We start from the raw sequence: 13,902 nt of genomic DNA on the forward strand, positions 1-13,902 counted from the left end.
GCAAAGTGGACCTCCCAATTTTCAAGCAGTCCCTGAGTAAAAATGTTTGGGGACCACTGAACTAGCCAGATTCTCCTTCCAGTATTTCAGTAATTTGTTTCAAGAACAGAGCAATATAAGAACTACATTTCAGATACATTAAAGTTTTTTTAAAAAAAGAATTCAGCAAGCTGATTATTATATCATTGGGGACTATTTGTAGTAGTGTGTTTAGGGTGGGGTGTGAAGCTTGCTTTAAAAGCTCTCTAAATACAATATGATATGCTGCTTTTAAACCATAACGTCCATTCATCGATTTTTAGGATTATATCAACTGTGCAGAAATCTGGGTGGAATATACCTGTAGACACTTCACGGTATGTGTAGATTTAAGAATGTATATGTTTTTGTTTTTAGAGTATTTGTATATCTTTCTTGTATAAGGAGAGTACAGTGGTACCTCTGAAGTTGAACGGAATCTGTTCCGGAAGTCCATTCAACTTCGGAAACGTTCAGAAAGCAAGGCGTGGTTTCCAATTGGCTGCAGGAAGCTCCTGCAGCCAACCAGGAGCTGTGGAACCCACATCAGACGTTTGGGTTCCAAAGAACGTTCACAAACCAGTTTGCGGCGTTCGGGAGCCAAAACGTTAGATTCACAAGACATTCGACTTCCGAGGTACGACTGTAGTTTTAACTTTCACTTCCTTAAGACTCCTGTGATTTAACAAGAGAGTGTTAATGAAACTTCTGGCATTAAAAGATGTTGAAGTTTATTTTATGGAAGGTTGGACTAGATGATCCTCAGGGTCCAACTCTACAATTCTATGATTCTATGATAAAGGGATCTTTTTCTTCCTTAGTGCCGCACAGTGGAGCCCTTGTTTGTGCTGGAGTCAGAGATTCATGCGCACTCTCTCTAGATCTTTATGATCTAGCCATTTGGCTGTAGCCCAGTTCCTCTTTGTGATGACGACATTCTGCTGGACACCGAGATAATTCTTAAGTGTGATGCTAAGTGCTCACTTAGTGTCTCACTTCATATGATGCTGTAACCTTACGCAGCCCTTCCCTTTTTATACCTGAGTTAGAGGAGACGTAGACTTGAGGGTTTTAGCAGACCATTGCAGCAGCACACAGAGTCCCCTCAAACAAACTCTTATCTCTGTGTACCTGTGTTTTGTTGGTGTTATGGATTAAAGCTCAAATTAATTCTAGCTCATTGACCTTAAATAACAACAATTTCTCTGGATTCCAAAAGCATCCCAAAACTTGGATTAGCAGTGTAGGAATAAGGCTTCTAGCTGCTTAGCTTGGTAATGTAATTGTCTTTGTTTTGTATGGTATGGTTTTGAAAAGTTGAATTCATGACTATTTCACTACTGTTCCCTTATGGCATTTAACTTGCCCTTTTCAGAAGCGTGAGGTCAATACAGTTTTGGCGGATGTCATCAAACACATGACTCCAGATCGGGCATTTGAAGAGGCCTACCCCCAGGTAAATGAAGAGTGCAGCCATGAGAAAAGAAAACAAAGGATTTTGTTCAGACTAAACCGTACAATGGGAGCTGTATCCAATGCTAGTTCTGCTCAGACGAGAGCCATTGGCATTACTTGAAATGTCTGAATTAGATTTATAAATTTCAGTGGCTCAACTTTGAGTAGGACTGTTATTTGAGAATTCTGGCTAGTGTTTGATGCAAGTAAATGAAAGATGTGTATCTGATTTAATAGGTAGCTCTGAACCATGTAAGGCCAATGAGCTACATTGAGCCCAGAACAAATATAGAGGTAGGAGACCTGTTGATAGTCTTCAATTGTTTTAAATGATGTCAGCAAGAAGAGGAAAGCTTATTGTTCATGATTGATAAAAGACTGAATAAGAAGCAGTGGGATGTATCCAACTAAGTTATACTCAGAGTAAACCCACTGAAATCTTATGAACCTGTGTTCATAATATCCATTAATTTCAATGAGTCTTTGAGTAGCATTGGATACAGTCAAATGGGTTTAAATGAAAGGGTAAAAGTTGGCATGAGGCTGTTGTGGGGAACCTTTGGCTCTCCAGATATCTATCTATCTATCTATCATCTATCATCTATATCATCTATCTATCTATCTATCTATCTAATCTATCATCTATCTATCAATCATCTATCTATCTATCTATCTATCTCAGGCGTGGCCAAGCTTGGCCCTCCAGGTGTTTTGGGACTACAATTCCCATCATCCCTGACCACTGGTCCTGTTAGCAAGGGATGATGGGAGTTGTAGTCCCAAAGCAGCTGGAGGGCCAAGTTTGGCCATGCCTGATCTATCTCTCTATCCCTATCCTTATCTCTATCTCTCTATCCATCTATCCTACAATTCCCATCCCCCCTGGCCATTGGCCATACTTGCTGGGGCTGAATGGAGTTGTAGTTCAACATCTGGATAGCTAAAGGTTCCCCACACTTGTCAAAACAGGAACTTTCTTTACTGTGTGTGTCTTTTTTCTCCTGCTTCTTGCTCTTTAGCTCCAGTCAATAATTCAGAAGGTTATCACCTATTTCCATGACTTCGCCGTTCTCTTTTCATTGGTAAGTTTCCACACAGCTACTAGGATCTTCTCTTGTTAGTCCATCTTCTCTTGCTGGTTATTCCAGAAGAATTTGAGGGGAGCTAGAAGGCAGAGGAGCGAAAGCTGTGCCAGAACTGGAATAATGGGAATTTGGCTGATCTGGGTCTTCCTGTCCTCCCCACCCTTAGCTATAAATTACTCTTCTCATCTGCTCACCCCATTCTCACCATGCAGTCATTGGGAGAGCCCAACGAACCTGGCATATGGCCAAAAGCCAGACCCAAACCAAGATTGGCTTTGTTTTGCTTTTCTATCCTGCTCCACAGCCACAAAGGCTTCTCAAAATAGTTTATGACTTCCTTAAACAACGGTTCTGACTCCTTCTGTCCAACACCTTGTCCCTTGCCTGTTTGTCCCCAATGTCTTACGGCTCCCCAGCCATTTTGTAGCTGGCAGAGGCTGTAGCTCAGTGTTAGCATGCATGCCTGGACTCCCAGGGCGCTTATTCCCAACCATAGTTGCATGCCCCCCAAGATGAAGCAAAGTATTCTGCAAATATAGGCTAGCTCAAGCTGTAAGTACCTAAACTTGGTGGTATTTCTGTTGACTTTTTAGGAGAAATTCTTACCATTCTTGGATATGTTCCAGAAAGAGAGTGTGAGAGTGGAGGTTTGTAAGTGCATCATGGAAGCTTTTATTAAGTAAGTATAAAGTATTCTGATTAAGTGCACTCCAGAGACTCTAGACCATCTATTGAAGGGTTGTTAAGGGCGACAGAGTGAATTGGTCTGCAGTCCATTTGGCATTGGAAATGTATTTCTGCTGACACTAAAGATTAGTCTAAAAAGAGCATTTAAATACAATATAATTCCTATTGATGTTTATATAAATAGCATATTATGAAACGAACTGCATTAGGGTAGTCTTGCTATGTTTTAAAGTATGTTTTGCAGTTAGACATGCTGGATTCAAGGCAGCAGTGTATTTGAATGTGAGCAAACAGATCTGGAAGGGCAGACAGAAATGCAAGGCCCTGTTGTCTGAATGCACATTTGCTGCAAAGCTGATACTCAGGCAGTTATGGAGGGTGGTTCCCATTTTCCTGTGGCTTGAATAGATATGTGTGCCAAGCTTTATGTACTTGTGTGTTAAATACAGACACTTCAGAGTTAGGTCATACCTAAAGCACATTTAACACATATTTTAGGCACATGGCTTCCTCCAGAGATTCTTGGGAACTGTGGCCTACTCCTCACAGAACTACAATTCCCAGCACCCTTAGCAGTTCCTAGGATTCTTTGGGGGAAGCCGTGTGTGTTTCATGTGCTTTAAATGTATGGTGTGGGTGTGACCCCTGTGCTCCTAAAATAAAAGCGTTGATGCATTTTCTGCTTATTAGTGTCACAGATTAAATAATAGAAGAAAACCCATATTGCTGGTTTTCAGATGGTACGGGTATATATTGCAGCTGATAACCATCTTAGAAGAGACATTCCTCTATCTGTGAAAGTGAAGAGGGAAATGATCCTTTTCAGAGGCGGCCTGCCATCTTGGAGGCTTTGTCATTCCTTACAATAGCAAACTCTGGCAGTGCCAACAGAAATGGAGCCAAAACAGGTTCCACCTAGAAACAAGCGGGAGAGGTATCCAACATGCTTGGGAGAATCCCAGGGTTTTCGGAAGTATGAAAATGGAAACCAACCAAAAAGCCCAAGGGAGACCCTACTCCCTGCCCAGTTATGAATGAGCATGTGCATTTGCCATGGAATGTTGACTGTCATTTGGAAAAGAAAAGGGAAATGCAGGTCAGTGGGGAGGAAGAGGGATGGATGGATGGAACTCTGAACAAGCACTCTCCTTTTAGGAAGGGAGAGTGCATTGCAGTATTTCTGTGTGGATTCCGCTTGTTTATATTCTTACAAAACCTGTTTCCTGGTTAATTGGCGATGCCTCTTCAAGTTGGTTTTTAAAAAGGACATTAATCTATTAATTCATTTTGAAAGGATGAAACCTTTCTGCTGCTAGATTTGTCGCTCATTGTGCAGCAGCTTGAATAGGTTGAAGGTGATACTTTGCCATATGCTTCTCTGCTGCACTGACAGCCGCTGTGATAGCAGGATGCAAACACATGAGCATCTGGGCCTTACAGGCTCCACTGCAGAAAAGTCAGCACTTCTTTAAATTAAAACGAAATCAAAATAGTTTCTTTTTCAGTGCTGACTACATTCTTTCTCAAGCGGCTTTAATTTCCTTTTTATCGCCTTGTGATATTTAGACTGCAGGTTCACGTTGTTAAGCGGTGATAACTGAGTCTTGAGAAAACACTTCGCAGAAATGTTAACTGGAGGCTTTTGTTTTAATTTCCTCAATCCATTATAAAGAGCTCAGTGTTGTATCTCATTGATTCGTGCGGTAGTGTGTCAGTTCAGGAGTGATGGATGATAAAACTCTCACATGCACTTTTGATTGGCTTGGCATTATAAATTATTGTAAATAAAAGTACTAGCCTGTGCTGGCAGGAAGTGCCTCCACACCCGTACGAGAAGCACATTTTAGCAAGAACAACTGATCTAGTCTGTGTTCTATTTTCTCTTCCCTGTCCCCGTTGTGACAGTTTATTCTTTGCAACACTTTCCCCCCTAATCTTAATGTTGGCTTGCAGTTCCGTCATCTTTGTCTTTAGAGCTATATTGTTGGTTCATTTTGGACATCTCAACCAAAAGAGCAACAAAACTGGGTCTCAGGATCAGTCTCTTAGGTTTTTGCATGGTTGTTTAAAAGCTACTGGCCAAACTCTGGATTTCATAGAGCAGTCTGTGTTTCTTCCGAGGAGGTCCCTGTCATGTAAGTCAGGCTGAATTCTCTCTTCTTCTCCCCCATTCAGGTTCCCTACTGATCTCCTGCTGAGGCCTGGCTTTTTTATGCAAGAGGGGGCCTGTTGACCTCATCCAGTTTCCTTTTTTCTTAGAAGCTGGATGTCTTTTTTTAAAACCAGTTTCCTCCCTCCTTTCAGCTGGGGCTGGACAGCCTGGAGTAGGAGAGCCAAGGGTATTAACCCATCCAAGGGCATTTCATTCTTCTGCAGCCTCCCCTGCATAAAAAGGTCACACTGAATTGGGCTGTTGTCATCCGTGCTGCCTCTTTCTTCTTCTGTAATTCAGTGAGTGGGCAGTTTTGCTATGACATTCAGTATCTTGAATGAACTGAAGTAAAACAAAGTTCTCGAGGGGGCACTAGGACACCTCCATCCAGGTTGTCTTCATCCTAGTACTCAGCAGCAGGAAATGATGGCATTCCAAGGTAGCTACTATGGAACTCGGCCCTTGAAATACCAGCTCATTTCCTGCCTTTGTTTAAAAGGCATCTCCTTGAGCTGTGCTTATAGTCTGTCTGATTCTACTCTCTCAGGCCTGTTGTGTGTTGTTTTTTTGTGGACCGTGTGCCAGCTGTCTGTGTGTGCCTGCCCCGGAGTGAAATTTTCCTCCCTGTGGGATTTGAGTGTGCTTGGTCTGCTGTTTGTATTTTCCTTCTCAGTTACTGCTTAATTTACCTTTTGTGTTCCATGAAATTTCCTCAGATTAGCTGTCCCTTTCAAAACCTTCCAGAATTTATTATTACCTTTGATCCTTCTGTTTTGTTTTCACTCCAGATTAATTATTGATTGTCTTGCGATCTCAGGCTTGGTTCATGTATTAGGGCCAGATCTTGACTACAGCTTGGGGTTGTGTACTTTCCCCTTTTACTCATGGAAGGGGTTTTTTTTGGGGGGGGTGGGCGGGCAAACAGCATCTTGTTGTTGCTTAGTTGTTCAGTCGTGTCCGACTCTTCATGACCCCATGGACCAGAGCACGCCAGGCACTTCTGTCTTCCACTGCCTCCTGCAGTTTGGTCAAACTCATGCTGGTAGCTTCGAGAACACTGTCCAACCATCTCGTCCTCTGTCGTCCCCTTCTCCTTGTGCCCTGCATCTTTCCCAACATCAGGGTTTTTCCGGGGAGTCTTCTCTTCTCATGAGGTAGCCAAAGTATTGGAGCCTCCAAACAGCATCTTAAGTCATAGAATTGGAAGGAACCCTGCAGATCATCTTAGTCCAACCCCCTAAAATGCAGGAATATGCAGTTGTCCCTTACGGGGATCAAACCTGCAACCTTGGCGTTATCAGCGGCATGCTCTAACCAACAGAGCTATCCATCTGGAGGGTACGAGGTTGAGGAAGGCTACTGTAGTGTGAAGTAGTTTCTTTTATCTGGCCTGGATCCTGAGTTGCAGTCCCAAACAGTAGTTTGGACCCACTTTTAGTCCACACATGTATTTTTAACGTATACATTGAAAAAACAACAACCGTATATTTGTTTGATGGTTGTACTGCCATGGTGACTCACACTAGACCCAGATTGTGATTCCATAGTGAGTCCAAGTCCACCATTTTAAGATCAGGGGGTTGAAAGCATCTGGACAGCATTAGGTATGTCTGCTCCATGGTGACCCCAGTCCTAAGGCAAACTCTTGTATGGCAGTGGCTCCATTGTACTTTTGTTCCCCCAGATCAGGAGTTGTGCGAGAGAGCAAAGCGCTCTTTTGTTCATTCGTCACACCTTTGCTGTGCAGTAAATAGAGTATAGAGCTTTTAATGCCCTATAATCAAAGAGCACTTCAAGGGAATGCTTATTTTCTATGACAAGACCTTTTACACAGCAGGAAAGCATAATCCACGTAGATGGAAAGAACCGCTAATTACCATTCTAAGTGTTCCTGCAGCTTCTAAGCGAGCAGAAGGCACTGGATGCAGAACTTCCTGTGTGTTGCTGAATGTCAAAGTGCCATATATCCATCTGGGCCTGGGGTTTTGTGTGGTTTCAGGTTTTTGAGTACTGTCTCTATTTCCTCTGGGGTGATAGGGCTGTCCATGAATTCTTGTTCCTCTGCAGTTAAGGTTGGCATGGTCAGCCCTGTTAGGAATCTTCTGATTTCCTGTGCAGGTGGGTTGCGGGAGATGTATAGATTGGCATAAAATTCAGCAAATTCTGAGGTTATTTCTTTGGTGGAGGATGTTATGTTACCATCTTTTTTTATATGTATTCTGTTTTGAGTGACCCCCCCCCCCTTGCATTTGTTTGCTAATAGCCTGGAGTTCTTCCCTCCATATTCGTAAAAGCATTGTTTAGAGTATAGGATGTTAATCATTGTTTTATTGATTTTTAGAGAGTCAGTTTCCCTTCTTTTTTGTTTTTTGAGTTTTAAGGAGTTTTTCTGGCTCCTGTTTGTTTCTGAGTGTGATGAGAGGGTCGTAATGTCTTGTTCTAATTTACCAATTTTTGAGGAGGTTTTGTTTTTTAAAGGATGCCCTCTGCTTTTTGCAGGCTCCTCTGGTGACCACTTTCATTGTGTCCCAGAGGATGGGGGTTGTTATGTTGCCCACATCATCATCCTTAAAGTAGTTTTGGAGAGTTTTCAAGACATGATTGGCGTTACCACATGATTATTTTTGTCACTTCAGCTTTGCATGGGGAACATTTCACTTACATTATTTTTTGTGGCATGGTCTAGCAGTTTATCCCGAGAAGGAAGCTCACTGTTCTGAACTGTTTTCGAGTTGTTAAATGCCTTTTTCAAGAGTAATATTCACCATACCCCCCCTCCCCCAAATAAAAATGTATGTGTTAGAACCACTTTGCAATGACTTCACCACAACGGTAAGTAGCACAAGGTGCCGAGCTGGTTCACACATCACTCAGAAGTAAGGCCCTGTCTGCACTGTGCATTTTAAAGCAGCATCATACCACTACAAGCAGTCGTGGCTTCCCCCCAAAGAATCCTGGGAACTGTAGTTTGCTAAGGGTGCAAAGAGTTGTTAGTAGACCTTATTCCACTCACAGAGCTAACAGTTCCCTGGGAAGAAGGATTGATTGTTAAACCACTTTGGGAACCGTAGCTCTGTGAGTAGAATAGGGGTCTTCTAACAACTCGTAGTACCCTTAACAAACTACAGTTCCCAGAATTCTTTGGGGGAGAGCCATGGCTGTTTAAAATAGTGTGATACTGCTTTAATTGCACAGTGCTGATGGGGCTTAAGTGTATATGCTTCCCCCTCCCCAATCTGGTCAGACCTCACCTGGAGTACTGTGTCCAGTTCTGGGCACCACAGTTCAAGAAGGACACTGACAAACTGGAATGTGTCCAGAGGAGGGCAACCAAAATGGTCAAAGGCCTGGAAACGATGCCTTATGAGGAACGGCTAAGGGAGCTGGGCATGTTTAGCCTGGAGAAGAGGAGGTTAAGGGGTGATATGATAGCCATGTTCAAATATATAAAAGGATGTCACATAGAGGAGGGAGAAAGGTTGTTTTCTGCTGCTCCAGAGAAGCGGACACGGAGCAATGGATCCAAACTACAAGAAAGAAGATTCCACCTAAACATTAGGAAGAACTTCCTGACAGTAAGAGCTGTTTGACAGTGGAATTTGCTGCCAAGGAGTGTGGTGGAGTCTCCTTTGGAGGTCTTTAAGCAGAGGCTTGACAACCATATGTCAGGAGTGCTCTGATGGTGTTTCCTGCTTGGCAGGGGGTTGGACTCGATGGCCCTTGTGGTCTCTTCCAACTCTATGATTCTATGATTCTATGATTCAATCTGATTTTGCGTAACCCATGTTAAACAACCACAGCTTCAACCTTACTGCTAATAATATTTTTCCTTCTTGTTTTTCCATACGTGTTGTTTAGGCACCAACTGGAGCCAACCAAGGACCCTGTCATCCTCAATGCCCTTCTGCATGTGTGCAAGACAATGCACGATTCTGTGAAGTGAGGTTTTTTCGCTGTCTCCTTATAATGAATTTCATTTTAAACGGTGGTGGTTGTTGTTGTTGTGATCAGTTCTGAGGCCAAGGCTTCAGGGTTGGAGAACTGTTTTTCCATGTGCTGCTTTTATTCAGGGCTGTGTGCAGGAAAACAAAATACCAGCACTGGCCGGCTTGCTCCTTAAAACGTTGCTTTGTTCTAAATGCAAAACAAAGAGAAGATGATCTGGGATGTGCTGGTGACTTCACAGCTTAACAAATGGGTTGTGGGTGGAGCAAGAGAGATGCGGCAGGGAATAAATGTTAAGAGTGTCAAAAGGGATAAACAAAATGACATGCTTTTGTGAGATGCAGGTGTCAGTTAAAGTGCCTCTCCAAAAAGCACTCACAACTCCAGTGAACAATACAATTTTGATATTGGTATGCTTATACCCGACAAGTATTTTAAAAACAAACAAATATCGGAAGTAAATAACAGGACACATTTAAATGCTTTTTTTTGCCATTTTGAAATGCGTACTCTCTCCTGTTAGATACTCCTTTGTACTCTTCTTCCAGCAAAAAGCTGCTCCCCTGATACTTAGTGCCAAAAGGATGCTAAGAACTTACAGGAAGAGAACATAGAAATGTCATTTCTGCATTTTCTTTCTTTGTGGTGCCTGGGCAGTCTCTGTGCTCAGCTGGTTGCCTGCTTCAGTGGGCAGGAGGGAGGCGCATTTTGATAGATGCCTCTTAATGCCAGGCAAGAAGAGAAGATTACTCACAAGATCTACGGATCTCGGTCTTGCTTTCTCTGAGTTTCTCATTCTTCTGATTTCACATTCTTCACATTTCCTCCGTATCTGCATCAGCTTTGCAAAAAGAATTTTAAGGCCCACTTAAAAACCCACGTGCATTTATGTGTGCATTTCCCACGGTATCCCTGTTTTTGCCAGCAATTTATTCCCTAGTGTGGTGGATTTTTACAAATTATTTTCATGAATACATGCATTTTTGTGCTTATATGCACATGCACTTTTGAACTGTTTCACAATGTTAGAAGAAGTACAGACTTCAGAGATAGCCGCATTAGTCTGAGAAGTGCCAGTCAAGAGATTTGCATTCAAATGTCAGCCATGCTAATTTCCCTTCCATTATTTGGTCACAATTGCAGGATTTGCCCTGATCCTGGTTTACATATGATAGCAAATTTGCAAATGTGTGGGCTTTCAGAGAAGAGACTTTTTTTTACTGAGCTAAGCTAAGCTGAAGGACATTCCCAGTCCCACCTGGAAATGTGTGGGACTTATGGGGAAGGGAGATGCAAAAGACACTTGCATTTCCTGCTACTCTACAGTGCCACCAGATTCAAAACTGCTTTGCGACACTGTGATGAGATCAATACAGGAGGTCGGTGGTGTCGCTGAGAACAAAATCTTAATTGTTTCTGGCATCATCTTTGCTTCCTTTGTGCTTTTATCTAATAAAGGCAGAAATTGACTTTTTAAAATAAATAAACAAAGCACATTAAAAAACAAATGATTTTCCATGTCTATAAATCTTGTTCCTATAAACAGAAAGCATGATTTTTGAACTAAAGGGATCTCAATATGCAGCCAATTTCCTTGGCATACGGTAACTACCATTTGGTCCATTTCTATTTCTTGGTCATCTACTCCTTAATTTCAGGAATGGGACTAACTTTTTAGTGCTATCATTAGTAAGTTCTGGAGTAATAAAATAATTGCCCTGGACTATCAGTCGTTGAAATTTTTCATAAGCACTTCTTCTGGTACAGGTGTTAATCTGGTCTCAGTTACCAGGGCAATAAGTTCTAGCAAATGCACTCGTAACAATACTGGATTGTGTTTACTGTTAGCGCTACTCAGAGTGGATCCCTTGAAATTAATGGACAAGACATACTTGCACCCACCAATTTCAAGAGGTTTACTCGGAGTGAAATTTGGTTGGTTTCAAACGCCAAACAGTTTTTTCCCTTAAATCTTGCTTTGTTTCTGAAATAATTCTGCAACATCTGTAAGAGCCTGCATCAACTGGATTGCACAGCCTTTGCAAAAGGAGCTGCGTTGCAAAGCTTTGCAAAAATAGTGACCGAGGAAAAGGTCACATCCGAATCCTGCATTTAAAGCAAATTTAAGAGTAATGACTTATCCCAAAGAATCTCGGGAACTGTAGTCTACCACTCACAGAGCCACCTTTAACAAACTACAGTTCTCAGGATTCTTTAGAGGAAGCTATGACTGTTACAGTCCTAGAAGAGTGCTTGAAATGTATGCTGTGGATGTGACCTGTGCTGCAAATTGGGAAGTCCCTGGTTTGAATGTCACCTCTGGCATCATCATCATCATCATCATCATCATATATTATTCATACCCCACCCATCGGGCTCGGTTTCCCCAGCCACTCTGGGCGGCTCCCAACAGAATATTAAAAATATGATCAAACATTAAAAACTTCCCTAAACAGGGCTGCCTTCAGATTCTTTCTAAAAATCAGATACCATATTTTTTGCTCTATAAGACTCACTTTTCTCTCCTAAAAAGTAAGGGGAAATGTGTGTGCGTCTTATGGAGCGAATGCAGGCTGCTCAGCTATCCCAGAAGCCAGAACAGCAAGAGGGATCGCTGCGCAGCGATCCCTCTTGTTCCGGCTTCTGAGATTCAGAATTTTTTTTTCTTGTTTTCCTCCTCCAAAAACTAGGTGCATCTTATGGTCTGGTGCGTCTTATAGAGCTAAAAATATGGTAGTTGTTTATTTCCTTGACATGTGATGGGAGGGCATTCCACAGGGTGGGTGCCACTACTAAGAAGGCCCTCTGAGCTTGCTTGGTGGCCTTAGACAGGCTGCACTCTCTCACAAGAGCAAAAACAGACCCTGCTGGATCAGGCCAATAACCAATTTAGTTCAGCATCCTATTTTCACGGTAGCCAGCTTCAGTCCCCCTGTCTACTATATGGAGTGACAATACAGACTTGCCTTACAGAGGTGCTGGTAACATTTCCATTGCAGTTCCAAATGTTAAAGTGTGTTTTAGATTAAAAAGTTGAACTAGATAATGCCATTTTCCTGCTTGGGCTCTACTCAAGCTAAAGCACTGTGTGGGTCATTTAAACAGCTGCTTCGCGGTCATGTTTTTAAATTAGCAATTTTTATTGGGGACCCTTTGCTCCCTTCCACGCATCTTCCAAACCATCAATCAGTTTCTTGTTATGCCTGTATTGGATGGCGAAACCCTAATGAGCTAATCATGGTGAAGGTTCACTCTTCCCTTCCAATTGAATTTGTATTCCAGAGCAATTACTCTGTTCCCATCTGGTGTCTGCACAGGGAGAATTGCAAAATGGTACACCAGGGACTAGCATGCCCAGGATTAAACTGGATTACTTAATTGTAATTGAGCGTGGTTCTTTTTCATCAGAATGTGTATGGTTTTATTACCTCCCCATTTGGTAACCAAATTAAATGCTAATGATATGAAACTGAATTTGCTACCCTCCACCCCCCGCCAATATCCCAGCAGTTTATAGCTATTGTTTTGGCCCAGTGTATCACACCATGATGCACTACTTTTGCTGTGCAGATGTTTACACTTGTTGTGTTCTACAGCCCAATCCTAAATTAATTTTGGAATTGGCAATTTGCAAACAGTGACTGCTCACTGTTACAGGGTGGATTCAAACTATTTTCCAAAACAGTTTTGTCCCACAGTAGATGTTGGATAGCTTAGTTGGCAAACTCTTAATCTTAGGGTGGGGGTCTTGAGCCCAACATTGGGCAAAAGATTCCTGCATTTCAGAGGGTTGGACTCAATGGCCCTTGTGGTCCCTTCCAACTCTACAATTCTAGAGATTTATTCCCACTTTCCCTGGTTCACAATGCAGTGAAGTTTATAAAGAAGTAAAAGCATAGTTTGCAAATCACTGAGAGTTGCACAATTTGCTGCACTTGCTGATCTCATTTTGGTTCACGATCTGCACAAGTATTACACTTCTTCTTGTTATCATGTTCTCTCTCTCTCTCTCTCTCTCTCTCTCTCTCTCTCTGTGTGTGTGTGTGTGTGTGTGTGTGTGGAACACATTCATGGCATGGAAAAGGTCCCATGTTTCATTCTAGGCATCTCCGGGTAGGGACAGGAAAAACCTCCTGTCTGAAAGTTTGGAGAGCCATTGCCAACTTAGCGTTGGCCATACGAAGCTAGAGGAACCCAATGGTATAGAGCAGCTTCCTATTTGCCTGTGATAAATGGGACTTGGTAGCAAGGTAGAAAGACACCATCTTGACTGCAAGTCAAGTGAAGCAGGAGTTTGAGGACTAGGGCATTTCAAACATTGCTTGTGTGACTTTTCTGTTCTACAGACATCTTTTGGCATGCTGTAGTTCAGGGGTCGGGAACCTCAAGCCAGGGAGTCAATAGTGCCCCTCCCAGCCTCTTTTCTTTGGTCCTCAGAATTCTCCCCAGGTCATGATCCGTCCAGATCAGCTCGGGTGAATCTGCTTTGAAATGAGAGTTCAGATTCCTCCCCCATCCCTACCCTGGGGTAAGCCGCACTGAATTCAACAGGGCTCATTT

The 13,902-nt window shown here is 42.5% G+C and overlaps 2 protein-coding genes across 5 annotated transcripts in view; one reads left to right on the plus strand and one right to left on the minus strand.

The window, feature by feature from the left end:
* Nucleotides 1-13,902, plus strand: part of VPS35L (VPS35 endosomal protein sorting factor like) — a 78,694-nt gene that overhangs the window by 38,122 nt on the left and 26,670 nt on the right. For all 4 annotated transcript variants that reach the window (XM_083584960.1, XM_083584959.1, XM_083584961.1 and 1 more), the window contains exons 18-22: nucleotides 303-356; nucleotides 1,394-1,474; nucleotides 2,493-2,555; nucleotides 3,152-3,237; nucleotides 9,256-9,336. In XM_083584960.1, the coding sequence (XP_083441086.1) occupies nucleotides 303-356; nucleotides 1,394-1,474; nucleotides 2,493-2,555; nucleotides 3,152-3,237; nucleotides 9,256-9,336 (365 nt within the window). The remainder of the gene's footprint in view (nucleotides 1-302; nucleotides 357-1,393; nucleotides 1,475-2,492; nucleotides 2,556-3,151; nucleotides 3,238-9,255; nucleotides 9,337-13,902) is intronic.
* UMOD (uromodulin) overlaps nucleotides 8,716-13,902 on the minus strand; it is a 268,506-nt gene continuing 263,319 nt past the window's right edge. Inside the window, exon 11 of the mRNA XM_083585113.1 lies at nucleotides 8,716-9,151. Within this exon, the coding sequence (XP_083441239.1) occupies nucleotides 9,136-9,151 (16 nt within the window). The 3' untranslated portion in view covers nucleotides 8,716-9,135. The remainder of the gene's footprint in view (nucleotides 9,152-13,902) is intronic.

Source organism: Podarcis filfolensis (assembly GCF_964270895.1).
Source record: "Podarcis filfolensis genome assembly, chromosome: 14".
Taxonomy (NCBI): domain Eukaryota; kingdom Metazoa; phylum Chordata; class Lepidosauria; order Squamata; family Lacertidae; genus Podarcis; species Podarcis filfolensis.